Source organism: Typopeltis vanoorti, chromosome 12 (genome assembly GCF_054136105.1).
Source record: "Typopeltis vanoorti isolate ZY-2024b chromosome 12, IOZ_Tvanoo_1.0, whole genome shotgun sequence".
Lineage (NCBI taxonomy): Eukaryota > Metazoa > Arthropoda > Arachnida > Uropygi > Thelyphonidae > Typopeltis > Typopeltis vanoorti.
Window position 1 is genome coordinate 66,436,833 of NC_143560.1, and position 27,609 is coordinate 66,464,441.

At 33.4% G+C, this 27,609-nt stretch overlaps 1 protein-coding gene across 5 annotated transcripts in view; it reads right to left on the reverse strand.

Annotated features, from left to right (window-relative positions):
* Positions 1–27,609, reverse strand: part of LOC150100851 (WD repeat-containing protein 46) — a 240,227-nt gene that overhangs the window by 47,669 nt on the left and 164,949 nt on the right. For all 5 annotated transcript variants that reach the window (XM_090401124.1, XM_090401126.1, XM_090401123.1 and 2 more), the window contains 2 exons: positions 13,754–13,907; positions 3,975–4,122 (listed from right to left, as the gene is read on the reverse strand). In XM_090401124.1, the coding sequence (XP_090257250.1) occupies positions 3,975–4,122; positions 13,754–13,907 (302 nt within the window). The remainder of the gene's footprint in view (positions 1–3,974; positions 4,123–13,753; positions 13,908–27,609) is intronic.

A 27,609-nucleotide genomic window follows, 5' to 3' on the forward strand; every position in this document is an offset into this window, starting at 1 on the left:
GTTCCAGAATTGCTGTCAGCGAGGAGGCTGCCTGGTCCAGAGTCACTCGCCGTCAGAGAGACTGCCCGGATCCATGTTGCTTGAGAGAGGACTTTCCCGCTTCCAGAAAGGAGCTTCTCGATTCGAGATGTCGCTAGAAAGAGACTACTTCTAGGCCGTAGACAAGGTTTCGAATTGCCAAAAGGAAGATTTCCAATTGCGGAGAAAAACATGGGGAGAAGAGGCAAGGAATAAGAAAAGTCTCATTGACTATGTTATTGTTGATAGTGATGTTTTCTCCCTGGTGCAGGATACTAGAGTGTACAGAGCATTTGAAATTGGAAGTGATTCCTATTTAGTTTTGAGCAGGATAAAATTGAATTTCATATTGAAAAGAAGAACACGTAAGAAAGTGTTAAAGCGAATAAAAGCTGAGCAACTCTCAGATGTGAACTGTAGACTAAAATACACAAAGATTATTGAAGAAAAAATGAAAGAGTTTGAGAACAGGAACCAAACCTTGGAGATTCAGTGGCAAGTCTTGAAGAAAACCCTGATTGATTCAGCCAGAGAGGCATGTGATGAGGTTGTTTGTCTGCAAGGATAGAAAAATCAGAACTCCATGGTGGACACAGGAAGTCAAAGAGGCAGTGAAGGAAAAGAAGAAAGCATATCAAAAGTTCCTGGCAAATAAGTCAGCTTGTGCTCTTAGAGAATACAGAGACAAATGTAAGAAAGCTAAACACTGTGTAAAACTGGCTAAATAAAAGTCATGGGAGGACTTTGGCAAGAACATAGAAAATAAATTTCAAGAAGGTGGCAAAATATTCTGGAGGATGTTGAAGAAGCTTAGAAATGGAGGAAAGAGTGCTGTAAAAGGAGTTCGAGATGATAAAGGCGACATGAAAACGGGAGAAAAAGATATCCTTGAAGTATGGAGTAATTACTTCGAAAAATTGCTAAATGAAACAAGCAGTGATAGCACAGTGGTAAAAAACACTCAACGGGCATACAGTCAGGAATACATATCCATACTTGAAGTAGAAAAAGCTATCAAAGGCTTGAAATGTGGAAAGGCAGCAGGAGAAGATGATATTCGACCAGAAATGCTGAAGTATGGTGGTATAAAAGTATTACAGTGGCTGCACTGCATAAGTCCTGGACAGAGGGACAAATTCTCGATGATTGGAGTAGCTCTCATAGTACCCATATATAAAAAGGGAAATAAAATTGAATGTGAGAATTACAGGGGTATTTCCCTACTGAGTGCGCCTGGTAAGATTTATGCAGGCATACTTGAGAAACGGTTGAGAAGAATTGTGGAAGAAAAGCTTAGTGAAGAACAAGCTGGATTCAGGCCAAAGAGGCTGTCAGGATCAGATCTTCACTTTACGACAAATAGTTGAAAAATCATGGGAATATAACCAAGATTTGTATTTAAGTTTTGTCGATCTACAAAAGGCATATGACAAAGTGCCAAGGGAGAAGCTATTCAATACGCTACAGTTATATGGTCTCAATGGAGCATATATCAAACAATACTTAGTCTTTATTTGAGTTGTAAGTCAGTAGTTAGAATTGAAGGAAGTACAGGAAGGTGGTTTAATGTTAAATCTGGTGTCAGACAAGGATGTACATTATCCTCTCTGTTATTCATTATCTATATGGATCACGTTATGAAGGAAAGTGGTATTAAACCTGATATCAAAATTGGAGATGTTAATGTCTGCTCTTTGCTTTATGCAGATGATGTTATACTTCTAAATAAATCCACTACAAGTCTGCAAGATTCCCTGACTAAATTGAATAACTGTTGTAATAGACATGGTATGAAGGAGAGCAATAAAAAGACAAAGACAATGAAAACAGGCAGAATTGTTGAAAATGTCAACTGTGTTGTGAATGGAGAACCTGTGGAACAAGTAAAACATTTCAGCTATTTCGGCACAATTTTTAGTGAAGATGGAAAATTAAATAGGGAAATAGACAACAGAATCAACAAAGCTGGTATGGTGGGAAGTCAATTGAATAAATTCATATGGAATAAGAGAGAAATTAGTTGGAACACTAAATTAGCTGTATACAAGACAGTGTTCAAACCAGTTTTAACTTATGGATCTGAGAACTGGGTCAGAAGTAAAACACTTGACCAAAGACTAGAGACAGCAGATATTAGAGTCCTGAGAAAGATTAGAGGCATGAACAGATGGCATTAATGGCAATATCATATTAAAAACGAGGATATTAGGATAGAACTTGACATTGTCGGCATCCAGGAATGCGTTAGCAGAGCTAATCTCAGGTGGTATGGTCACTTAAACAGAATGGGCGAGGAAAGATTAGCGAAACAAGTGTTCTCTGCCAGGTTAGCAGGAAAACAACCCAGAGTGGTGGATTGATACAGTACAAGGTGTCTTAGACGATAGAAATATAAAATCTGATAATGTTGGAGTTTTGACAAGTAACAGGCTGATTTGGAGGAAAATTGTAGATAAGAAGTTAGTAATGATGTAAATTTTTCATGTAGTACTATCATATCCTGTACATCCCTTGAGGGTACATGGCAGGAATTTGATGATGATGAACAAATTTCAGTGATATCAAAACACAGTTCAATCTTATTTTCCAGAAGAAAAATCATACTTCAGTCACTCTTACTTTTCATAATGTTCTGATCTCCAAAATAAGTTTTGTTATTAGGTTGACTTTTCCATCTAGCTTATTCTTGCATGAACACATCATGTCAATAACCTCCTCAATCTTCAAAAAACTTGGTATTGATAAATCCCAAATCCATCCTAAAATTCTCAATTGTGCACTGAAGAAGGCAATCGACTTAATAGGCAATCCTCTCTAAGACTCCATCCAGTTGCTTTCTCACAGATGTTGTGTTTCTGAATTATGTCCTTTTCATAGGCACCTTTATAGGTGCTACACTAAATCGTCCACTACCGCTCCTCCACTTTCTATTATTGTGTAAAACATGAGCAGCCACTGGTCAATATCCATACATAAATCAACTCCAAACTTATGGAATCAAACTTCTCATCTTCATTCTGTCTACATGAAATAAGTGTGAAACATCTGTTCCTTGGAAGAATCTATTGCACACTATTTTGCCCAATGAACAGAACCCCCACCCCAGCTTTTCAAACCAAACAGATTCCTTCTTTCTCTCTAACCACAATTTTGTGACTGTTCACGTATGTGTGGGGTTGGTATTAAAAGTGTCAATGACTTTGAGGTCAGTCAAGAAATGTAATTATCTGTAATAACCCAAGTAAATGTTCTGCATATATGGACTAGATATGATACAAATCATTTCTGGATGAAGCCAGATGGATCTAGATGACTTGTACTTCAGACAGGATATGAAAATGACAAGTCATATGTTCCTTACAGGGTATGTACTATATATCGCAATAAAAAAATCAGTATACTAATATGATAATCTATCACCCTTTTAAATTTTTGCAATGTGTTAATAGTTTATTGGCAACTAATACACAGTAGAATAGTGTAAGTTTTAAAAAAATTTATCTCTGTTCTTTTCCCTTTCAAACAAAAAAATTCTGCATGCAACACTGACATATGCACACTGCTATTTAGATGATTGGTTTATTTGGAACATAAAAGTGTATGTTTAGATAGGAATACTGTTGCAACCTTTCCTAAGTGTTTTGTGGATTGGTTTAATTATGTAATTTTTTTTATCACTACTAAATTAATGTGCTTTCTATGTTGCTATGATATCTTGATCTAATTTTTAAGCTTTAAACCTTCTAAATATGAGACAAGCACATAGTGTCAAGGGAAGCAACATCCTGAGAGAGAGAGAAAGATGATAAACATACAAGAAAAAAAGTCATTGCAGAAATAAATTACACTTTATTTTCAAAAATATATTTGATATTCTGGAAAAGGGTATATATTTAGTATGAATTCAAAATAAAGGCAAATATATTATATCCATTAGAGGCAAAAACAGGACTCACCTGGAATTAATATGCTAGAGAATCCATTATTACGGCCGATGCCTAAAACATCCTCATAAGGACAAAACATAATATCACTTACAGTACCTCGAACTTTATGACGGATGTAGGGAGCAGATGCTGCTTGAACAAAACAGTCTTTATAAACCTGAAGATAGAAACATTAGGAATATATATATATATAATTATGCTAATTCAATCAACAGTGAACTAATGACAGTATTTTGTAAAAATAATTAATAAAAAAATCATCTTTTTTATCACATCACTGTTCTCTTTCCAATCAACAACCACCGAAAATTTAAAATGCAGATCAATACAGTTAAAAGAATGGTGTCCATTGAATGAAAAGATGTTTTCAAGTTCTATCTAGGATGTAATAATATTTGTAACTGCTTTTCAAACATGTGCAACTGGATAACTATGGAGAACATATATTCCCTAGACTATGGACAGGATTAATTGCCTCTCGTAGTAAAAATTATATTTAGCAATTTGCCAATAGAACCATTAACAAGCATTAAAAGAACATTCAACCTAATACATGATTGGAGGGGGGGTCTTTCAAAATCCCTGATTATAAAATGTTATTTCATTAAATAAAAATGACTTAAACATAGTAAGACAACTCCATTTAGCATAAATACACTGTTGCATAATAAAATGTAATATCTGAATGATTTATGTATTTTTTTTTAAATCACAACAATAAAATGAGCTAGAATCAGAGTGGGAGTGACTACTATTTTTAACCCTTTCTTTTTAATTTATATTTTAATTGCTTCATGATTTAGCATATCTAGTAATTTGTTTTACAACCAATGGTTATAAAGAAGGGTATAATGGAAATAGGAGTGAAGATGACAAAGCTTTATTTCAAGATTGTCTAGAATCATCCATGACTGACATTATATTATTATTAAGTGGGATATAACAACCATAGAATACTGTTCTATAAATTGTTAAACTTTCAATACAAAAAAGTTAATAAAAGTTTAATCATCATCATCAAATTCCTGCCATGTACCCTCAAGTGGTGTAGATATGATAGTACTACATGAAAAATTTACATCATTACTAACTTCCTATCTACAATTTTCCTCCAAATCAGTCTGTTACTTGTCAAGACTCCAACATTACCAGATCTTATATTTCTATTGTCTAAGGCACTTTGTACCATATCAATCCACCTATATCTTGGTCTTCCTCTGGGTCATTTTCCTGCCAACTTGGCAGAGAACACTTGTTTTGCTAATCTTTCCTCACCCATTCTGTTTAAGTGACTATACCACCTGAGATTAGCTCTGCTAATGCATTTCTGGATGCTGACAATGTCAAGTTCTTTCCTAATATTCTCGTTTTTAATATGATATTGCCATTGATGCCATCTGTTCATGCCTCTGATCTTTCTCAGGACTCTCATATCTGCAGTCTCTAGTCTTTGATCAAGTGTTTTACTTCTGACCCAGCTCTCAGATCCATAAGTTCCCTTTAATGCATTTTTATTTAAATTTACTCAATCCAACTGAATAAATTTAAATTTAATTTAATTTTAAATTAAAAAAAAAAACTAGTTGTGCTAAATGTACATGCCAAGCTGCATGTCTCTGTAAGTACAGTTGAAAGAATGAAGCAACATTATACCCTTCAACTAGAAAAAGACCTAAGTTCAATTCTCATCATGATGAGAGGAATCTTTATATGTGCTTTTTTGCCAACTGATGGCGAGTTTAGCTGATCTCACATGGAAATAGCAGATTTTTTTTCTTTCCTTGTAATTCATATTTGGTGATTACTAATTAGCTGGTAATGAGGAAGTTGGATGTTAATTACCCTCCACTGTTTCCTAAAGATGATTGAAGTGAAATGAAATGATAGTTTGATGGCTCAGTTTTATCCCCCTTTTTTGAAATGGACTGAATATAAGCTGGTTTCAATAAAATCTGAAGTACAACTAGGAGGGATATCTGGACCAGGAAACTTAATGGTATTCAAGCTATTAAGGAGATTCTTCTGATTTCTTTCTGGTAGAGGTCATGTAGTGAGATATTCTTGGTATCGTGGGAAAAGAGAGAGGAAGGGGGATAGGGGGAATAATGCAAGTAAATCAGCTTTATTTTTGGTTGATGCTACTATGGTATCATTTGAATGTCAGAGTTGTGGAAGTGGGAAGAGAAATTTAACACAATAGCCTTGACAAGGACTAAAAATCAATTATTCTACATTTTGCCTTTTCCAAGTCAGATTTTGATATGTTAATGTGTTTTTAGAGATGTTATAGGCTGCAGTATGAAGCGGATTTGGGGCTGAGTCACTATGTGCATGAGAACAGAAGGGCGAGGGATATTCTGTACATAAGGAAACATTGTAAAGGTTGGTGGTTGGTGTTTGAGTTACCAAGTGACAACATGATATATTTAGAAAGAGGTTGAGATGATGATGATTATCTGGAATTGTGGTGGACATATAGACAATTTGAGTTGGATCATTACTAATAACAAATACATGCACTTCAGCATCTATTCCAGCTTGATCAGTCAGAAAACAGAAGGGAGTCTGTTGTGAATACTGAAGTTACCAAAAAATCAATCTCACTGTTGGAGTAATTAAACTAGAAAATCAAGCTTCAGAGATAAATAATTCAGGAGGTCAGGGTGGTTAACAGAATTTAGAGTAATAAAGACAGCAAATGAATGAAACAAATTGTGGCCAAGGAAATTTTGAGCAGATCATAAAGAAGGGATTCTATGTTTTTCAGATCTGACATGCTTCCATGGAAGTGATGAATTACATAGTCCAACACAATTTTTGCTAACTTTTATATGAGACTCGTTTTTTACTAATTTGGGTGTGCCAATTTCAAATATCAAACCCATTTTTCTCTGTCACGTCAGGTTTTTCCTCTATGGCATTTTCTTTTTGCTAATTTGTAAGTTTTTGATAGTTTTAAGGAGGCAGTCCTATTTAGAGGATCAAAAAAATCGATTTTTTAATATTATTTTCTGAAAGTATGTACTTTTAAAAATCTGTTCCTAACTTTTTATCAAGAAATTCGAAAAATTCCTGAAGATATAGCTTATTATTCAAAGCAGTGCGCAGATCAGAATCAGAGCGCTCACCGCTCTCACTTGTTAGTAAACGAATAAATGCGTAAGAACCTGCAACGGCACGTACTGGCGCTTTGAATGCGAGAGAGGCCGATAATTAATTACATAACTACTTAACAATATTCATTAAAAATTACAAAAATATTTATAAAAAAATAACAATTTTACTTACACATGAGTTTCAGGGAATAAATTTTTGTTTGTAGCAATTTCTGCTGTGTGTTCTGTTTTGGCAATCCCTTTGAATACTCCAACAGTAGCCGGCCATCATGTGAGAATCCCATCTTCCTTGGTACCGATCTTCCATAGTTTTTAAGTCTTGATGAAATATTTCACCTTGTTCATCGCTTACAGAACCTAAATTCTCGGGAAATCTATCAAGATGACTGTATAGGAAATGAAGCTTTATGCTCATGTTGCAACCTGGGCGCTGGAAATTTTCAAGCATTGTTTCCACTAGATCTTTGTAATTGCACGCTTTCCAAGAAAATTATTCGCAACCATCGTAAATGAAGTCCACGCGTCTTTCTCAATTTCATTCATAGAGTTGATGAAATTTGGATCTCTCATTAAAGTTCTAATTTGCGGTCCATCAAATACACCGGCTTTAATTTTTTCATAACTAAGTAGTGGAAATTTTTCACATATGTATTGGAAACAGTCACCTTGTAAATCTAAAGCTTCAACATACTGCTTCATAAGACCTAGTTTGATGTGTAGAGGTGAAAAATGATTTTTTCTCTGTCGATTAAAGGCTGATTTATAACATTCTGTTCTCCAACATTTAAGGATATTCTAAGAGGCCAATGTTTCTGACTCCAGTGTTGGTTTCTAGCTCGACTATCCCAGAAGCATAGAAAACACAGAAACTTTGTATATCCTCTTTGAAAGCCAAATAAAAAGTTCACCATTTTAAGATCCACACAGATGATCCAGTTATGGTCTGTATATTTTAATAGCTTCAGAACCTTTTTAATGTCCTCATATGTTTCCTTTAAGTGGACTGAATAGCCAATAGGAATTGAGCCATATACATTCCCATTGTGTAGCAAGACACACTTGAGACTTCTGCTTGAACTGTCGATAAATAAACGCCACTCATTTAGATGATATTGTACAACACTCATTTCAGTAAGTAAACCTGACACATTGTTACAGTAAACAAACCCACACTCGTGTTTAAAATATTGTACAAGATTACTTTCCCTGCTATGATAAAAAGTTATCTTTGTATCTTGCTCCAGTAAGTTTTTTTCATTTAATCTTGAAGCTAACAATTCCGATGATTCCTTTGATAGGCCCAAATCTCTTACTAAGTCATTCAATTCCACTTGAGTAAAACGTTGCGGTCCAGAACTAGAAATTAAATTTTCATTGTCTAAATCAACATCCGGGTCTTGCTCCTCAAGAACATCTGGCATATCCTGATCATGCGCGTTCTCAAGTAAAGGAAGTCCTTTATAAATTGGCACAGCTATTTCATTGGAATGAGCAACTGGCCGAATTGCTGAGTCGAGATTTGGATACACAATTTTTTTCTTATTCTTCTTATTATAACCAGAAGTCTGAACTAAACAAAAATAGCAATCATCTACATGATTTTTCGGTTCACGCCAAATCATTGGAATGCCAAAAGCTAATTTTTGACGTTTTCCCTTGCTCCACTGTCGTAAATTTTCTACACATGACTTACACACTTTATTTGGAGCCCATGACTTGTCCTGATCTGCAAGTTTTACGTCAAAGTATGCAAAGTACACCTTCTTAACGAAATCAGTGATATTTGTCCTTTGACTGGGAACAGTAAAGCTGCCACAAATGTAGCAGAAGGAATCTACACGATTGACACAATTTCGAGTAGTAGACATGATGTATTTTCTTCACTGCTGACTAACATGCAATTAACAAGACAAAAAAAAACAAGCTTTATTGAAACGTTATAAGTGCTCATCACTTTCACGATCGATTAACGATTGAATGATTTCGATCGTTCTTTGCCCACTATGACGCATATAGCTTTCATTTGTTTTAGGCAGTTGTCATCACCTACTTTTCATCACCTAAATGTATTAGGTCGGTTATCGGCCTCTCTCGCATTCAAAGTGCCAGTACGTGCCGTTGCAGGTTCTTACACATTTATTCGTTTACTAACAAGCGAGAGCGGTGAGTGCTCCGATTCTGATCTGCGCACCACTTTGAATAATAGGCCATATCCTCAGGAATTTTTCGAATTTCTTGATAAAAAGGAGGAACAGATTTTTAAAAGTACATACTTTCAGAAAATAATATTAAAAAAATCGATTTTTTTGATCTTCTAAATAGTACTGCCTCCTTAAAACTATCAAAAACTTACAAATTAGCAAAAAGAAAATGCCATAGAGGAAAAACCTGACGTCATAGAGAAAAATGGGTTTGATATTTGAAATCAGCGCACCCAAATTAATAAAAAGCAAGTGTCAGATCATAATCAGCAGAAAAAAAAATTTTTTTTGTTGGCCAGTGTTATTTGCTAAACAACACATATTCAGAAAATTTAGGCTGTGTACAAATCATAGCCTAAAATCAGCTGTACTAGTATTCAGCAAGTAGTCAGATTCCTTCGAAGCGTATTATGATAGTAACAGAACATGATAGCAAAACTATTCACTAAATGACCTTAAAAACACTACTATAAGATTAGGTTCAACACATTATTCATAATCTATATACTGATTGAATAACTGTTTTAAAATATATCCTTAAAAACAAGAATTGTATTGATTCTATGCTACCTAACCTCATTCTGAAAACATCACTCACAATGCATGACAGAATAAATATAGTGAGATAGAAAGTATACCCTTAACAAAAATAAACACTGATGAGCAGTGTTAAGTAACAGTATTTCCTGCAATGCAGATAAATCAAGTTTGGGTTAGGATGAGGTAGTAATGCTTTGCAACTTTTCTTATGCATCTTTAAAAGGAACTTGCTTGTAAGTAGGACTTTCCATCCCACCCCCCCCCCCCCTTCAAACTTTATATCTAGAGGTGATATCATGTCCCCTATAAGCCCAGATTGTTCTGGTTCATGATACCTGACATATTTTTTAAGTTCCTTATGACAAACAGTAAAACTGATCTTACAAATAGCCAAGGTATAACTTATAGGCGCAAAGGATCTGAAAAGCATTAAGGAATGCCAGCATTAGAGGGAGCTTATCCCTCACAGAAGCTAAAAATGAAACAAGCATTCACATAGGAAGAAATGCAATGAAATAAAAGGGCTAACCACACTATTAACTTCTATAGTAATAGAATATGAAGTAATTTTATATTTTTTTCTGGTCTTGTTGATGAAGGTATAGCTAAATGTTCAGATAGAAAAGTAATTTTATGTTCTATTTCTTGTTGTAACAAAGTGCTCATGAAGCAAAGAGAATCGGTTTTATAGAAGAGTTCTTATAGCACCCAATTTTAGATATACACACACATATATTGATATGAGATAGAGAATGAACAACATAAAATCCTGTCTTCTTCCAAAAAAAAAAACTGTGAATTAAAGACTTAACTGGTTTGAAAAGAATAAGGAGATCTATAAAGAAGACACAATTGTGAATTTAAGTTTCAAATATAAATTGTATATCCTAGGGTGAACAGCATTTTGTTGAAAAATTTGGAGCTTTATTAATAAACTCTTGCCATACTGAAAAAAAAAAATCATCCACGAATCTGGATTACAATGAAGTCTTCAAATTAATATTACAGGGGTGTTGTTCAAAGCAATTAAACAAAGTGACAAAAAGAGGACTTTCAAGCAGAGTCCCTTCATTGTGTTTGTAAAATTGTAAAGTTTTATTCTGACAACTGAAATAACCAAAATGAATTAGAAATCTTGTGTAAGCAAATTCAGATACCAACCTACCACAGGTAAGTACGTTTGTGAATAATGAAATGATATCTCAGTTAATTAGAATATCGGTAGATGCAAGATGAAGTTCAGAATGTTGTTTTTAAATCCAAGGGATTTTTTGATATATGATAGAGATTTAATCATATAACTTGGGCCAATGCCAGGTCTTATAGCCTCATTTAAATATTCCAATTAGTCTTACTAATGTTTAATTATTCACCAACATGCCTCTAGGGAATATAGTGAATTTGATTAAATAAATTCAGCTCATCCATTCAATGTCATCAAACTCTTTAATTTTTTAATTCATTCTGGTCATTTCAGTTATCAAAATAAACTTTACAAACAAGTTGAAGGTACAGAAATGACCGTTTTTCTTTCCCTCACTTTGCTTAACTGCTTCACGAAGAATTTCGAACATCACTGCAATAATTATCCCAAGCCTTCAAAAGGGGCCCAGATGACATTCTTTGTTGCAGTATGTCAAGGTTCAGTAACAAAGCTTCAAGAATGTTACAAACAAATTGACATCATTCATCGAGGATATGGTTAACAAATGAGACTGAAAATAACAACTGTATCTCCTTTTAAGTTTTAGAACTCCTCATTCTCTGTCAACCAAATGAGAGCTTTCACTTATCAGTCTTTCAAAAGACACAATATGTTGTGGTCTTCACTGGAAAAAAGGCTTAAAGTAATGCATAAAAGCAGGTTCCTTATAAGAAGATTATATAAAGAAAGTTGTTGAGTATTATTAAAATACTCAACAACTTTCATAGTATTATTATGAAAATATCCATAATTCACAAGCTTTATCCTCACTGTGGGAAGAGTACTATTGCTTAACACTTCTCATCAATATTAATTTCTTTTTTCTTTTACTTTTTAATATATACCTTACTAAAACTCATAAATCTGTATCTGGATAATTAATCTTTGTCATGTACACTTGGGCTATTGTACAATTTTTCAAATCATGCTGAAGATGCCCAGCATGCATGAAAATTTGATGAATAAACAACAACAACAAAATGATGTTTCCAAGTAAATAGAGATCTTTATATTTATTGTTTTTAATAAAGTAACTCAACTTGGTTTGACCAAAAAAAAAAAAAAAACCATTTTTTTTCTTTTAATATTTATGAAGCAATATGAAAATAGTGTGCAAGAAGAGACTGAAATTAAATCTTCTGCTTCTCATGCAGTAAAATCAACAATTTTTGATATTAACGAAATGATTTCCTAGTATAGAAAACAAGTAAGAAACTAAACTGGGCCACTAATAGCTTCTCTCAGTCAATTACAACCCTTCCTTCTCTAGTGAGGATTTGTTTTCACAAAGGCAAGGGGAGGTTCTGACAAATTCAGTGAGTATTCCTGTGGTAATGGATACCATTAGAGTCTGAGGAAATGTCAACTAGACAACCTGACTGGTAGTGATTTCTCATTACTTAGTAAAATATCACCTTTCTTAATGGAAGCCTGCAGTGACTAATGCTTTTTGGCTGGGGTTCCAGCTTCTATTCTGTCCCCCCGCTCTCCACAGTGCTAGTGAGTGACACTCTCCAAGGACATGATAAATATTTTGTGAAGATCCAAACTTCCTCCATTAGAAAATGATTCCATATTTCTCTGTCTATAAACAGATCTCTCTCTCTATGAAAAGAAAATAATGTGTAACTATCATGAAAATAACATCTAAACATAAAAGTTGTGAAACAGCATAAAGTGAATAAGGAAATTGATCTGCAATTTCTGAGAACAAAGTAGAAAAAATAAACAAACATTTCCTATATTTCCATATCCAATAAAGTAAACTCTCACTACAACAAATTCACAGGAAACATGCATGGGTTGTTTATAGTGAATTTCTTTCATCATGACATTTGCTATGGAACTTTTTAGCAGTTAACTACAGTGAGAGAATTGGCTATAAGCATGTTTACTATAATGAGAGTGGACAATACTTAACGCTCCTCTTTGTGTAAAACACAAATGGCTAAATGAACCATCTAGCACAAGTGACTGAAGACATTTAGATATTCATGTCTCAGATTTCCAGACAATAATCTAAAGTAGTAGAAAGAAGGGAGATCGATATGTGCATCCCCCTCCTTCCTATTATCGATAGAGATCTCATTTTTAATTCCTTCAATATGCTTTCTGTACTCTAATCTCCTAGAAGGCTATCAACTACTACCAAATATTCAATACAGTGAAGATATCTGCCAAATGAGCAATAAAGTGATATGAAGGTGTCATTTCAATACTGTTCTTTGGTACACATATACACACTAAAAACAGGGGAAGAGTTTGTACCTCATTGATGTCTTTGATACATACAAATATCACTAAACAACAGCAATCAACACCATGAGGTCCAAACCTCTCCTCTGTTTTAGTGTAATGAACAGTATTGAAATGACACCTGCATATCACTTTAGTACTCATTTGGAAGATTGCTTCACCGTATTAAATATTTGATAGCAGTCAATAGCCTTCTGGGAGATCATAGTACAGAAAGCATATTAAAGGAATTAAAAATGAGATATCTATCACAGGAAGGAGTTCACCATGTGGATCTCCCAAAAAATATATCTTATCACTTATGCACAATTCTCACAATTATCAGATATCTTTTTAATGTTAAAAGAAAATAATGTTTGACTATTATGAAGATAACATCCAAACATAAAAGAAATGAAACAGTGAGCAATGAATAAGGAAAATGATCTGCAATTTCTGGGAAAGAAGTAGAAAAAAAAAGATAACACGTACTTCTACTATATTTCCATATCCAGTACTTAACACACCTCTTTGGCTAAAACACAGATGGCTAACTGAACCACCAAGTACATATGACTGAAGACATTTGTATGTCCTTAGGTCCCAGATTTTCATGCTTCGGTCTAAACCAGCTGTTGCCATGTACCTAAATTAAATAATAGAAAATGTGGTATTAACATAACATTCTAATTAAATACATATTTTCCTATCAACAAAATTTCTCACCTATTACCATCTACAAAAGAAAATCTGCTGCTTCTATCTTTTGCTGGTGTTTACCAGATCTCTTGTGAATGTAATTTGGCATGCTTTAGATCAGCGCTTCTTACTTTTTCCACTCGCGACCCATTTTCACCCGAGAAATTTTTACGTGATCTTGGGTATATAGGTTTATAAAATAGGTATACAAATCAAACATTTACTGATAATAAATCATAAAGAAATTTATTTTAACATAATTCTTCGGATACATATAATTTAACCATTTACATAAAAAATTATAAACAATAGCCTAGAATCCGAATTAATTTTTGGTGGTTGCGCATTCAGTAATCTTTTACTGTTGCCAAATTTTTCGCGACCCACAGCTTAAGAAGCTCTGCTTTAGATAACAGGCTGTTTTGTTGAGTAAGAGAGGATATAAGTTTTAGAATGCTGAAGGAGACCATGTTATCATTATCCCTGTGGATGATTTAATTGACTGCAAATCTTTTAAAGGCATGTTTGCATAATGCAAGATATCTGAAAGAACATAAAAAAGACTGCTTTCGTCATTGATGTTTGAAGGAAGTGTGCAATCAAATGAAATAGGGTCACTGAAATAAAGAGAACAAATAAAGGAAATTACATTTCAATTGTAAAATGTAGAGGAATACCATGGGACCTCTGAAAATCCTTTCTGAATCCCCTCCTTGTAAAAAGGTGAACAAGAAACCTAGATCTGCTGAAGAAATGGTTGGCAGAATCCCTAATTACCACTGATAAGGTGGTGGATTCCAGGTAGTAGAGAAGTTAATGAATTTCACCATTATTATTATTATTCAACATAATGGGCTGAGGAGAGAGTAATAAGTTAATAGCTTAATATCAAACTATTTCTTGATATCCAATTTAAGACCTTTTATCTATTAGTATCTAGGTTAAGACTTTTGTGATCTTGCTTTGAGCAAAAGATCAAGGGAATATATGGACTATATAATCCATGGTGTGGAACAAGGTTTTTCTTCTTAGTCAGTGATGTAGGAAATCAGATTTGTATTTTTGGATAACCTGCATATAGTGTTATAAGCAGGTGCTGATTGGAAATGGTTGAATTTACAGTTAAGGTAACTAAAGCCAACCATTTGGTTTGGCTGGATTTAATTTATAGACAAAACAATCAAGGCTATGAAGTGAGCATATTAAGTCTGTTAATTGCATATGTTCTCACATCAGTCTGTGTGTTTTAGTCCCAAAGAACCCCTGGCATGGATGGGTAGGGCTGGAAATGATTAGTAGAACTTGACTCCTTAAGGGAGTTATTGACAAATACCCAGTTATCTGCCAATGCTGCTAAACTAGAGAGAGAGAGAGTAACAGATAATAAATATGATGTGGAGATCATGCAGGATGATCTGAACATAGTGGTAGTTTGGACATAAGATAATGGCTGCAATTCAATGTGTCAAAATGTAAAATGATGTACTTTGGGATGAAAAATCTACAGGGTGTGTATTGCATAGGTGGAGCCTAGGGTAATAGTGGACAGAGAGTTGAAGTTTAGAGGAGATACTCTCTGTTCACTATTACCTTAGGCCCCACTATGCAATACTCAGCCTGTAGTTTTTTCATCCCAATGCAAAAAGTGAGCAAAATAAACATAGATGTTAATAAATACTGACAAGCATGGATAAGGAAGTTACCATTCCTCTCTGTACAGCTTTGAATCACATGCTCTGATTTGATCACATGGGTTTCATGGAGATGAGGAAGTGCTGGAGAAGGTCCTGAGGCAAGTGACCAAAATGGTGAATAGTTTGTGGCATCCCTATGTGAGGAAAATTGAAGGTTTGCAGATTACAAGTTTAGCTAAGGAAGGGAGGATATGATAGAAAAAGATGTTACTAAAGGGGGGGGTAGTAAATTCTAAAGAAATTTTTCAGTATAAACTGGACCATAGAGGAACAACAAGGCACCCTTGCTAACCACCCTTTTACATACATAACTCTGGAAGTTATGCATGTAAAAGGCAGATAGTGTGGGTTGCCAATAATGAGTCACTGGACTCACTCATGGGATGCTTGTATAATAATAGTAATAGCAAATGACAACATTACAGAAATTATTCTGTAAAATTATGCTTCAATTACATAATTTTAGTTTCAAATGGATTAAGTTATTGCCAAATAATCCAAAGTGATAGTATTAATTCTGCTCTAGTTGAATTTAATAATTTTGCTTGCTTGGAATTACAGCCAAAGCAACTATGATTATGAGGCTAGTATGTTGTCTTAATAACTCTGTGTTGCTGAGTTATTAAGTGTATATGTGCACAATTTACACACACAAAACTAGGTAACTCATTTTCAACTGACAAAACCATATAAAGATTCCTTGCATCCTAAACATAATCTAAATCCAAATCTTTCCAAAAGGCAAATGTTACAGTTTATACAAATTAATGAATTTTGGATGGGATCTCTGCTAAAATTTGTCAAGTTATTTCAGTTTTTTTCAAATGAACATTTCTTTTTCTTCTTCCTTTCTAGGCTTATAGGCCAAGTGACCTGTTCCAAACTCAATTCCATCTTTCCAAGGGATCTTCCTCTGCATCAGGTACCTTTTGGGTGGTAATTTAGAATTAGTTTAGGTATTCTGCTTCTATTCATTCTCAGTATGTGTTCTTTCCATTTTTCTCTATAGCAAATAACTGTTTCATTTAGGGTGTCGGTAATTCCAAGTTTATTTCTGATTTCGCTGCTTTTCATTTTATCCATTATTGTGACTCCTTCAGTTCTGCACAGAAATTTTATTTTGGATAATTCAATTCTTCTTTCATCTGCTTCTTTTAATGTCCATATCTCACTGCTATAACGTAAGGTAGTTTTAGCTACTGTATTGTAGATTCTTATTCGTGTGAGTTTTTGTACATAATTAGGTTTAAAAATTTTATTTATGAAACTTGTTAATTTTACAAAGTTTGATAGCTTCTTCTATATCAGCTTCATTTTCATATGACATTGTGCATCCTAAATATTTGAATGTATTTACTTGCTCTATAATTTCATCATCATCAAATTCCTGATATATACCCTCAAGGGGTGTGTGTGTGTACAGGATATTGATAGTAATACATGAAAAATTTACATCATTACTAACTTCCTATCTACAATTTTCCTCCAAATCAGTCTGTTACCTGTCAAGATTCCAACATTATCAGATCTTATATTTCCATCTTCTAAGGCACTTTTTACTGTATCAATCCACCTATATCTTGGTCATCCTCTGGGTCTTTTTCCAGATAACCTGACAGACAGAACTTGTTTTGCTAATCTATCCTCTCCCATTCTGCTTAAGGGACCATATCAACTAAGATTAGCTCTGCTAATGCATTCCTGGATGCTGACAATGTCAAGTTCTTTCCTAATATCCTCGTTTTTAATATGATATTGCCATTGATGCCATCTGTTCATGCTCCTAATCTTTCTCAGGACTCTCATAATCAGCAGTCTTTAGTCTCTGGTCAAGTGTTTTTACTTCTGACCCAGTTCTCAGATTTATGAGATAAAATTGGTTTGAATACTGTCTTGTATACAGCTAATTTAGTGTTCAAACTAATTTGCCTCTTATTCTATATGAATTTATTCAGATGACTTCCTACTATACCAGCTTTGTTGCTTCTGTTTTCTATTTCCATATTTAATTTACCATCTCCACTAAAAATCATGCCGAAGTAGCTTAAATGTTTTACTTGTTCTATAGGTTCTCCATTCACCATGCAGTTGATATTTTCAATACTTCTGCCTGTTTTCATTGTCTTTGTCTTTTTAATGCTGACCTCCATACCATATCTATTACAACAGTTAATCAATTTAGTCAGGGAATCTTGCAGATTTGTAGCGGATTTATTTAGAATTATAACATCATCCGCATAAAGCAAAGAGCTGATGTTAACATCTCCAATTTTGATATCAGCTTTAATACCACTTTCCTTCATAATGTGAGCCATAGATGAGTAACAGAGTGGATAATGTGCATCCTTGTATGACATCAGATTTAACATTAAACCACCTTCCTGTACTTCCTTCAATTCTAACTACTGACTTACAACTCAAATAAAGACTAAGTATTGCTTTATATAATGTCACATTAACACCATATAACTGTAGCGTTTTGAATAGCTTCTCACTTGGCACCTTGTCATATGCCTTTGCCAAATCTACAAAACTTAAATACAGATCTTTGTTATATTCCCATGATTTCTCAACTGCTTCTCTTCCACAATCCTTCTCAGACATTTTTCAAGTATACTGGCATAAATCTTGCCAGGAACACTCAGTAGGGAAATAGCTCTGTAATTCTCACACTCAATTTTATTTCCCTTTTTCTATATGGGTACTATGAGAGCTCTATTCCAATCATCAGGAATTCCTCCTTCTGTGCAAGCCTTCTGAACTATGCAGTGCAGCCACGGTAAGATTCTTATACCACCATACTTCAGCATTTCTGGTCAAATATCAACTACTCCTGCTGCCTTTCCACATTTCAAGCCTTTTGATAGCTTTTTCTACTTCAAGTATGGATATGTATTCCTGACTGTATGCCTGTTGAGTGTTTTTTATCACTGTGCTATTGTTAAATTGTGAATGAAACTATGTTGTGTAATTTATTTTTTCATTCACATTTAACATTGCTTATTATACATTAATCATAATTTGTATAAGAATTATTTATTGTTCCTTAATTAAGGATTACTATTTAAATATTTGTTCTAAACTTAACCTACTACTAATTTATTAAATAATAATATGTGTAGAAATTTATGATAACTAAAATATATATGTAAAGTAACGAAAAGTGTATTATAAATAATTGTATGCGTAATGAAAGAGCTGATTAAGTAGCTCAAATATTCTGTTTATTCTTATTTGTGAAAATTTAACGTTATGTAATCACTTATGTAGTAGTAGAGCGTTGTATTACATTAGCGAAATGTTTGCATTCATGCGTTGTAATGGAGATGCATGAAATAAACAAGCACGAGTCGTAGAGTGCGTGACCTTGGAACCAGAAAGGAGAAAGGAGGCAATAAGAATTTGAATGAGAGAAAAGGGAAGAGTTTTGTGGAGCCTGAAGGAAAGTAGGATATAAGCAAGGAAGTGAAAGAAAATTGTAAATTCTTTAGGGCAGAAATTCAAGAGCATAGTGTTTAGAAGTAAGCAAGAAACGTAGTGAATCTTATACTCAGCTGCAATTAAATCAGCTGTTGTTATAGAGGAAAATTGATGTCGTAATCAGATAAATAAAGAACTGGACATTCAATGGGAAGTTCTGATTAGTTCCAGTTAGTCTAGGATTACATCTTAATTCTATGTTGCCCTGAGAAGAATTATAATGAACTTAACTAGTTGCAGAAAAGTAAACAAGGAAGGATATCAGTACCTTATTGCTGTTGTTTAGAGTAGTGAAGTGCGATTAACAGTAGTTCAGTTAAAGCGTTGGAGAATTTTATTTAATGTGTTCTGCTAGCTCAAATATGTTAATTCATAAGTGTGCTCGCAATACATTGATGTATTGAAGATTGTATCTGGTAAGAGTAGTCATACATGTTTATTTATTCTAACATTAACTATAGCGTATCTTCGAAGTTCAAGGTCCGAAATAAGATTGCTTGGAATATTGTCTACCTTGATTAGTGCCTGCTGTGAATTTAAACATTAAGTACAACTGATAGATATGTGCAGACTGATCAAAAGAGAAGTTTTGTTTTATTAACTTGAGTTAAGAAGGCTTGTAATTTTAAAGCTGTGAATTGTATGTTAAAGTTTAGAACATTGAATTGGAATGAGTGACTTAGCAAGATGTATTAAGTTATTTATATTGTTTCATTTAAAAGTAGAATTCTTGTATTTGTTATATATCATATATTAAATGTTTTATTTTGTTAATCTAAATATTGTGTTTGCCTGAATTCCCTTTTATTGCACCGTTCATAAAAAATTCGAATCTTGCGGATGCCCCAAGTAGAATAGTAATTAATTCGGCCTAAATGAGAAGACTGCTAACTTAATTAAGAATTGATCCTACTGTTTTATATAGACTAATCTAAAAATAGGGTGCTGCAGTATAATTATAAATTTCCCTACTTTTGGATCGGTGATCAATTTGCAATTAGTTGTTTTATTGATAAGAGTGACTTGAACCAAGATGGCGGATTTAGAACATAACATGAAAATAGAACGTCACGACAAATGGCGCAGTCGACAGGATGTGATTTAATCAATAGGAATTGAATTTAACAACTATAAGTTAAGAAATTGAGTTTAGTTTTAGTGTTAACAATTATAGAAATGCTCCCTGAAAATTAAAAAAAAAAATTGAGATAAATAAATCACAGTGAACTGGTTATAATCTGGAGTCAGGCAAGGATAAAAGTTTATTTTAAAGTAGAAAGATTGTATTAATAGAATTAGTAATTTATTAATCACTATGGCTGTTACATCAAGCTCTGAAATGAATGATAGTGAATTTTTTCTTACAGTAAATCCGCAACAAGTTTTTCCCCAATTTTCAGGTGAAGAATCAGATGATGCACTATTTTTCTTTACTTATGTTGAAAAACGTAGAGAAATAGCAAGTTGGACTGATTTTCAATTGCTAGTTTTGATTAGAAGTAAATTAATAGGTAAAGCAAAAACATTCTTATATTCTTCTCCAATACTTCGGGAAACTTTTGAGTATTCCAAATTTAAGGAAACTTTGTTATCCCAATTTTGTAAACTTAGAAGTGTAGGTCCTAATTTATGGAAATTACAGAAAATTATTCAAAAGGATAAAGAGACTTTTTACTGATTTTCACAATCGTTTATTAACATTGGCCAACAGTTTGAATGTTACTAGTGAAGATAAACCTCACTTGGATTGGGCTGTGTTCCAACAATTCCGACAAGGTCTTAGGCAAGAACTGCGAGAAACAGCCTATAAAAAGAAAATTTCCACATTAGAGGAGTGTCTCAAAACTGTCAAGGAAAGAGAACAAATACTGGGAGACCTTTATCCCTCAACCAATGTAAGTCTTGTTAATGTTGTGAATAAGACTAATTCTTCCTTCAACCAATCAGAAGTAGAAAAGAGAAGTAAGGTTGAAAAAGGAAAAGCTAGAGATATTGGAGAAAACTCAAGCAATGTTAACTGCCTAACTGAAAGTAAGGAGCAATTGGACAAGAAACTGATGACAGAAGTAAAAACCTTGATTCACCAGGAAGTGAAAAAATTAAATCAGCCTATAATGGATAGATAGTCTTGATGAAGTTGTAAAGCAATTGTCGACTATTACCTTGAGATCTCAAGAAAATCAAAACCTCACTACAAATAAAATTAATGAGATGATCAAACATGAAGTTGAAAAACAAAGTCAACATATTTTAATTAGTCTAGATAAAGTAATCCGAGGATTAGATAATGTTAGACAACAAATGTCTGTTATTCCTCAATCCAAGACATATATAAAACAAAGAAATCCTGTTAAATGTTATAATTGCAACAAACTTGGACATTATGCCAGGAACTGTTTCCATAACAAAGAAAACTACTATAACAACAGATGGAACTCAAAATTTGGATATATGACTCACAGGAGAAATAACAGAATTCAGAAATATCAAACATCTAATGAAAGGAGATATCCTAGGCTCTAAATGCGATATCTTATTGGATACAGGATGCAATGCCTCTACAATCAGAATGGATTATTTCCTAATCTTAAAGAACAAACTGTGGAAGAGCACTGCCAAGCTGAGACAACCTGTAAGGATTACTTCTCTCTCAGACTCAAACTCTGTGGCATATGAGAAACTTCGAGCAAGGATATACCTACCAGAATTTGGACTGTACGTGTGGCAAGACTTACTTGTTGTCCCCACTACTTCCAATCTAAGTTCTCACATTATTTTGGGTACAAACGTCTTAGCAAAATATCAATTCTCTTGTAACTTTACTAAAAAGGAAATATCCCTGATGAACAAGAGGAGAAATACCAGAAGAAATGAAATTCTTGATTGTGATAAGACTAAGCATCAAACAAAACAATTTAGATTGCCATTTGAATTAGGATCATATACTAAAGAAACGTCGGCTGTGAATCAATCATCTAAAAGAGATAGTGATGATGACTGTCATGTGCACATTCAGTCTGACACACCACTTGTCACTGATGAACAACAAGTAGTGGTGACAAAGCCTAAATCAGAAGTTGCCACTAATAGTAAAATGACAGTTGAAGTCAATTTTGGTAAAATGACCAATCTATATAATGGAACAAATCACCAAGTTATGAAACAGCTAAAACTTAATTCTGGTAATAGAAAACGTGAATTTAATTCAGAAGAGAAAATCCCATACTGCAGACATAGAAGACACGCAAAAATTGATAATGATAGTAATAAGAAATTTAATGAGAATGTAAAAGAGAATAAATACATTAAACATAATAAGGAACCAAGTTTCAGTCAAACTAGGTACTACTTGAGGAATCGGAAAGGAAATATGTAATCCAGTCCTTCCGTGTAGGAGCCTAGTATAAAAAAAAAAATTAAAAAAAATAAAAAAATTTTCTTGTAACAAAAATTTTTTTTTAAAGAAAGGGTGAGCCTATGTTAAATTGTGAATGAAACTATGTTGTGTAATTTATTTTTTCATTCACATTTAACATTACTTATTATATATTAATCATAATTTGTATAAGAATTATTTATTGTTCCTTAATTAAGGATTACTATTTAAATATTTGTTCTAAACTTAACCTACTATTAATTTATTAAATAATAATATGTGTAGAAATTTATGATAACTAAAATATATATGTAAAGTAACGAAAAGTGTATTATAAATAATTGTATGCGTAATGAAAGAGCTGATTAAGTAGCTCAAATATTCTGTTTATTCTTATTTGTGAAAATTTAACGTTATGTAATCACTTATGTAGTAGTAGAGCGTTGTATTACATTAGCGAAATGTTTGCGTTCATGCGTTGTTATGGAGACGCATGAAATAAACAAGCACGAGTCGAAGAGTGCGTGACCTTGGAACCAGAAAGGAGAAAGGAGGCAATAAGAATTTGAATGAGAGAAAAGGGAAGAGTTTTGCGGAGCCTGAAGGAAAGTAGGATATAAGCAAGGAAGTGAAAGAAAATTGTAAATTCTTTAGGGCAGAAATTCAAGAGCATAGTGTTTAGAAGTAAGCAAGAAACGTAGTGAATCTTATACTCAGCTGCAAGTGAAATCAGCTGTTGTTATAGAGGAAAATTGATGTCGTAATCGGATAAATAAAGAACTGGACATTCAATGGGAAATTCTGATTAGTTTCAGTTAGTCTAGGATTACGTCTTAATTCTATGTTGCCCTGAGAAGAATTATAATGAACTTAACTAGTTGCAGAAAAGTAAACAAGGAAGGATATCAGTACCTTATTGCTGTTGTTTAGAGTAGTGAAGTGCGATTAACAGTAGTTCAGTTAAAGCGTTGGAGAATTTTATTTAATGTGTTCTGCTAGCTCAAATATGTTAATTCATAAGTGTGCTCGCAATACATTGATGTATTGAAGATTGTATCTGGTAAGAGTAGTCATACATGTTTATTTATTCTAACATTAACTATAGCGTATCTTCGAAGTTCAAGGTCCGAAATAAGATTGCTTGGAATATTGTCTACCTTGATTAGTGCCTGCTGTGAATTTAAACATTAAGTACAACTGATAGATATGTGCAGACTGATCAAAAGAGAAGTTTTGTTTTATTAACTTGAGTTAAGAAGGCTTGTAATTTTAAAGCTGTAAATTGTATGTTAAAGTTTAGAACATTGAATTGGAATGAGTGACTTAGCAAGATGTATTAAGTTATTTATATTGTTTCATTTAAAAGTAGAATTCTTCTTTTTCTTATATATCATATATTAAATGTTTTATTTTGTTAATCTAAATATTGTGTTTGCCTGAATTCCCTTTTATTGCACCGTTCATAAAAAATTTGAATCTTGCGGATGCCCCAAGTAGAATAGTAATTAATTCGGCCTAAATGAGAAGACTGCTAACTTAATTAAGAATTGATCCCACTGTTTTATTATAGACTAATCTAAAAATAGGGTGCCGCAGTATAATTATAAATTTCCCTACTTTTGGATCGGTGATCAATTTGCAATTAGTTGTTTTATTGATAAGAGTGACTTGAACCAAGATGGCGGATTTAGAACATAACATGAAAATAGAACGTCACGACACTATCACTGCTTGTTTCATTTAGCAATTTTTCGAAGTAATTACTCCATACTTCAAGGATATCATTTTCTCCCGTTTTCATGTCACTTTTATCATCTCAAACTCCTTTTACAGCACTCTTTCCTCCATTTTTAAGCTTCTTCAACATCCTCCAGAATATTTTGCCACCTTCTTGATATTTATTTTCTATGTTCTTGCCAAAGTCCTCCCATGACTTTTATTTAGCCAGTTTTACACAGTTTTTAGCTTTCTTACATTTGTCTCTGTATTCTCTAAGAGCACAAGCTGACTTATTTGCCAGGAACTTTTGATATGCTTTCTTCTTTTCCTTCACTGCCTCTTTGACTTCCTGTGTCCACCATGGAGTTCTGATTTTTCTATCCTTGCAGACAAACAACCTCACCACATGCCTCTCTGGTTGAATCAATCAGGGTTTTTCTCAAGATTTGCCACTGAATCTCTAAGGTTTGGTTCCTATTCTCAAACTCCTTCATTTTTTCTTCAATAATCTTTGTGTATTTTAGTTTAGCGTTCACATCTGAGAGTTGCTCAACTTTTATTCGCTTTAACACTTTCTTCTTTTCAATATGAAATTCAATTTTATCCTGCTTAAAACTAAATAGGGATCACTTCCAATTTCAAATGCTCTGTACACTCTAGTATCCTGCACCAGGGAGAAAACATCACTATTGTTAAATTGTGAATGAAACTACGTTGTGTAATTTATTTTTTTTTCATTCACATTTAACGTTGCTTATTATGTATTAATCATGATTTGTATAAAAATTATTTATTATTCCTTAATTTAGGATTACTATTTAAATATTTATTCTAAACTTAACCTACTATTAATTTATTAAGCAATAATATGTGCAGAATTTATAATAACTAAAATATATATATGATGTAACGAAAAGTATTATTATAATTAATTCTATACGTAATAAAAAAGCTGATTAAGTAGCTCAAATATTCCGTTTATTCTTATTTGTGAAAAATTAACGTTATGTAATCACTCATGTAGTAGTAGAGCATTGTATTACATTAGCGAAATGTTTGCGTTCATTTGTTGTCATGGAGATGCATGAAATAAACAAGCACGAGTCGAAGAGAGCGTGACCTTCGGACTGAAAGGAGAAGAAAAATATAGAAGATTTTTAATTAGAGAGAAGAGAGGAAGTTTTTGCGGAGCGGGAAGGAAGGTAGGATACAAGCAAAGGAAGTGGAAGAAAATTATAAGTTCTCTAGGGCAGAAATTCATGAGAATAGTGTTTAGAAGTGAGCCAAAACATAGTGAATCATATACTTAGCTGCAAGTGAAGTCAGCTGTGTTGTATAGGAAAATTTATGCCGTATCCGGATAAATAAAGAACTGGATATTCAATGGAAAATTCTAATTAGTTCCAGTTAGTCTAGGATTACGTCTTAATTCTATGTTGCCCTGAGAAGAATTATATTGAAATTAACTAGTTTGAGAAAAGTAAACAAGGAAAGATATCAGTTCCTTATTGATGTGTTTTTTTTTAGAGTAGTGAAGCGCGATTAACAGTAGTTCAATTAAATCGTTGGAGAATTTTTATTAATGTGTTCCGCTAACGTAAATAAGTTAATTTATAAGTGTGCTCACAATTAATTGATGTACTGAAGATTGTATCTGGTAAGAGTAGTCATACTTGTTTGTTTATTCTAACATTAACATATCTTCGAAGTTCAAAGTCCGAAATAAGATTGCTTGGAATATTGTCTACCTTGATTAGTGCTTCCTGTGAATTTAAACATTAAGTACAGTTGATAGATATGTGGAGACTGATTCAATAAGAAGTTTCGTTTTATTAACTTGAGTTAAGAAAGCTTGTGATTTTGAAGCTGTGAATTGTATGTGAAAGTTTATTACATTGAATTGGCATGAGTGACTTAGCAAGATGTATTAAGTTAATTGCATTGTTTCATTTTAAAGCAGAATTCTTGTATTTCTTATATATATCATATATTAAATGTTTTATTTTGTTAATCTAAATATTGTGTTTGCCTGAATTCCTTTTTATTGCACCGTTCATAAATATTCAAATCTTGCAGGAACCCCAAGTGGAATAGTAAATAATTCGGCTAAATAAGTGAGGAGACTGCTAACTTAATTAAGAATTGATCCTACTATTTTATATAGACTAATCTAAAAAAATAGGGTGGCGCAGTATAATTATAAATTTCCCTACTTTTGGATTAGTGATCAATTTGCAATTAGTTGTTATATTGATAAGAGTGACTTGAACCAAGATGGCGGATTTAGAACATAACATGAAAATAGAACGTCACGACACTATCAACAATAATATAGTCAATGAGACTTTTTGTATGTATTCCTTGCCTCTTCTCTCTAATGTGAATTTGTGCACATTTTTATGTTAGAACACCATGTTAGTAATAACTAGCCCATGTCCTGAGCAGAAATCCAACATATATTTGCCTTTATTATTAGCTTTGCTCTTTTCTCCAAAGTTTTCCCAAAATATTTTTGTATGTCTGCAAATCATTTCCTACTCTGCTATTTAGATCCCCAACAAGGACCAACTTTTCCTTTTTCATTCTCTCAGCTGCTTTCTCTAAAGCCTCAAAAAAATTTCTCCACTTCTACCTTAGTAGAACCTTCTGTGGGACCATAGGCACAAATAAGTCTCATTGTCCAGTTTCCCATTTTCATATTTGCCCACATCACTCTACTTGAGACTGCCTGCCATTCAAGAAGATTAACCTCGTATTTAGTGTTGAATACCTGGCTACTCCTTCTTTTCCTTGATTGTCATTTCCCGAATACAACAATTTGTATTTATTGCTCAGAAAGATCTCACCAGTTTTTGCCTTTTTTGTTTCAGTCAGCCCTATTATGTCAATCTGGTACTTCTCCAATTCCTCAGGTAGCTCCATTTCTTTGCCATTCAGGCTTCCTATGTTGATAGTACCGATCTTTAACTCTGGTGATGTTGAGTTGGGGTGAGTTTTAGGATTTGTTCCAGTAGCTGACTTTTCGCTGTTTGCCCTGGTTCTCAAGCAAAAACAACGGGGGCCTTGTTTAACTGGGCGACACCCCACCAGGCATGAAATTCTGTCATGTTGTACCATCATTTGAAATTTTGGTTTAAGCCAATAAGAATACAATTTGGTCAGCTAAATCCCAAATTGCCAGCCCACCTTATCTGCTCAGTATCCAGATAGATACCTAACAGTGCACACCACAAGAAGGTGAGGATTGAACATTAGGTCAGAAATCCTGGTCGGTACTCTGCATTCCTTTAAATTCTATGTGGAGGTCTCTCAGTTATATAGCTTTGACCTTTAAGAACCCCTCTATTATATTAATTATTTTATCTCTATTATTTTTATTG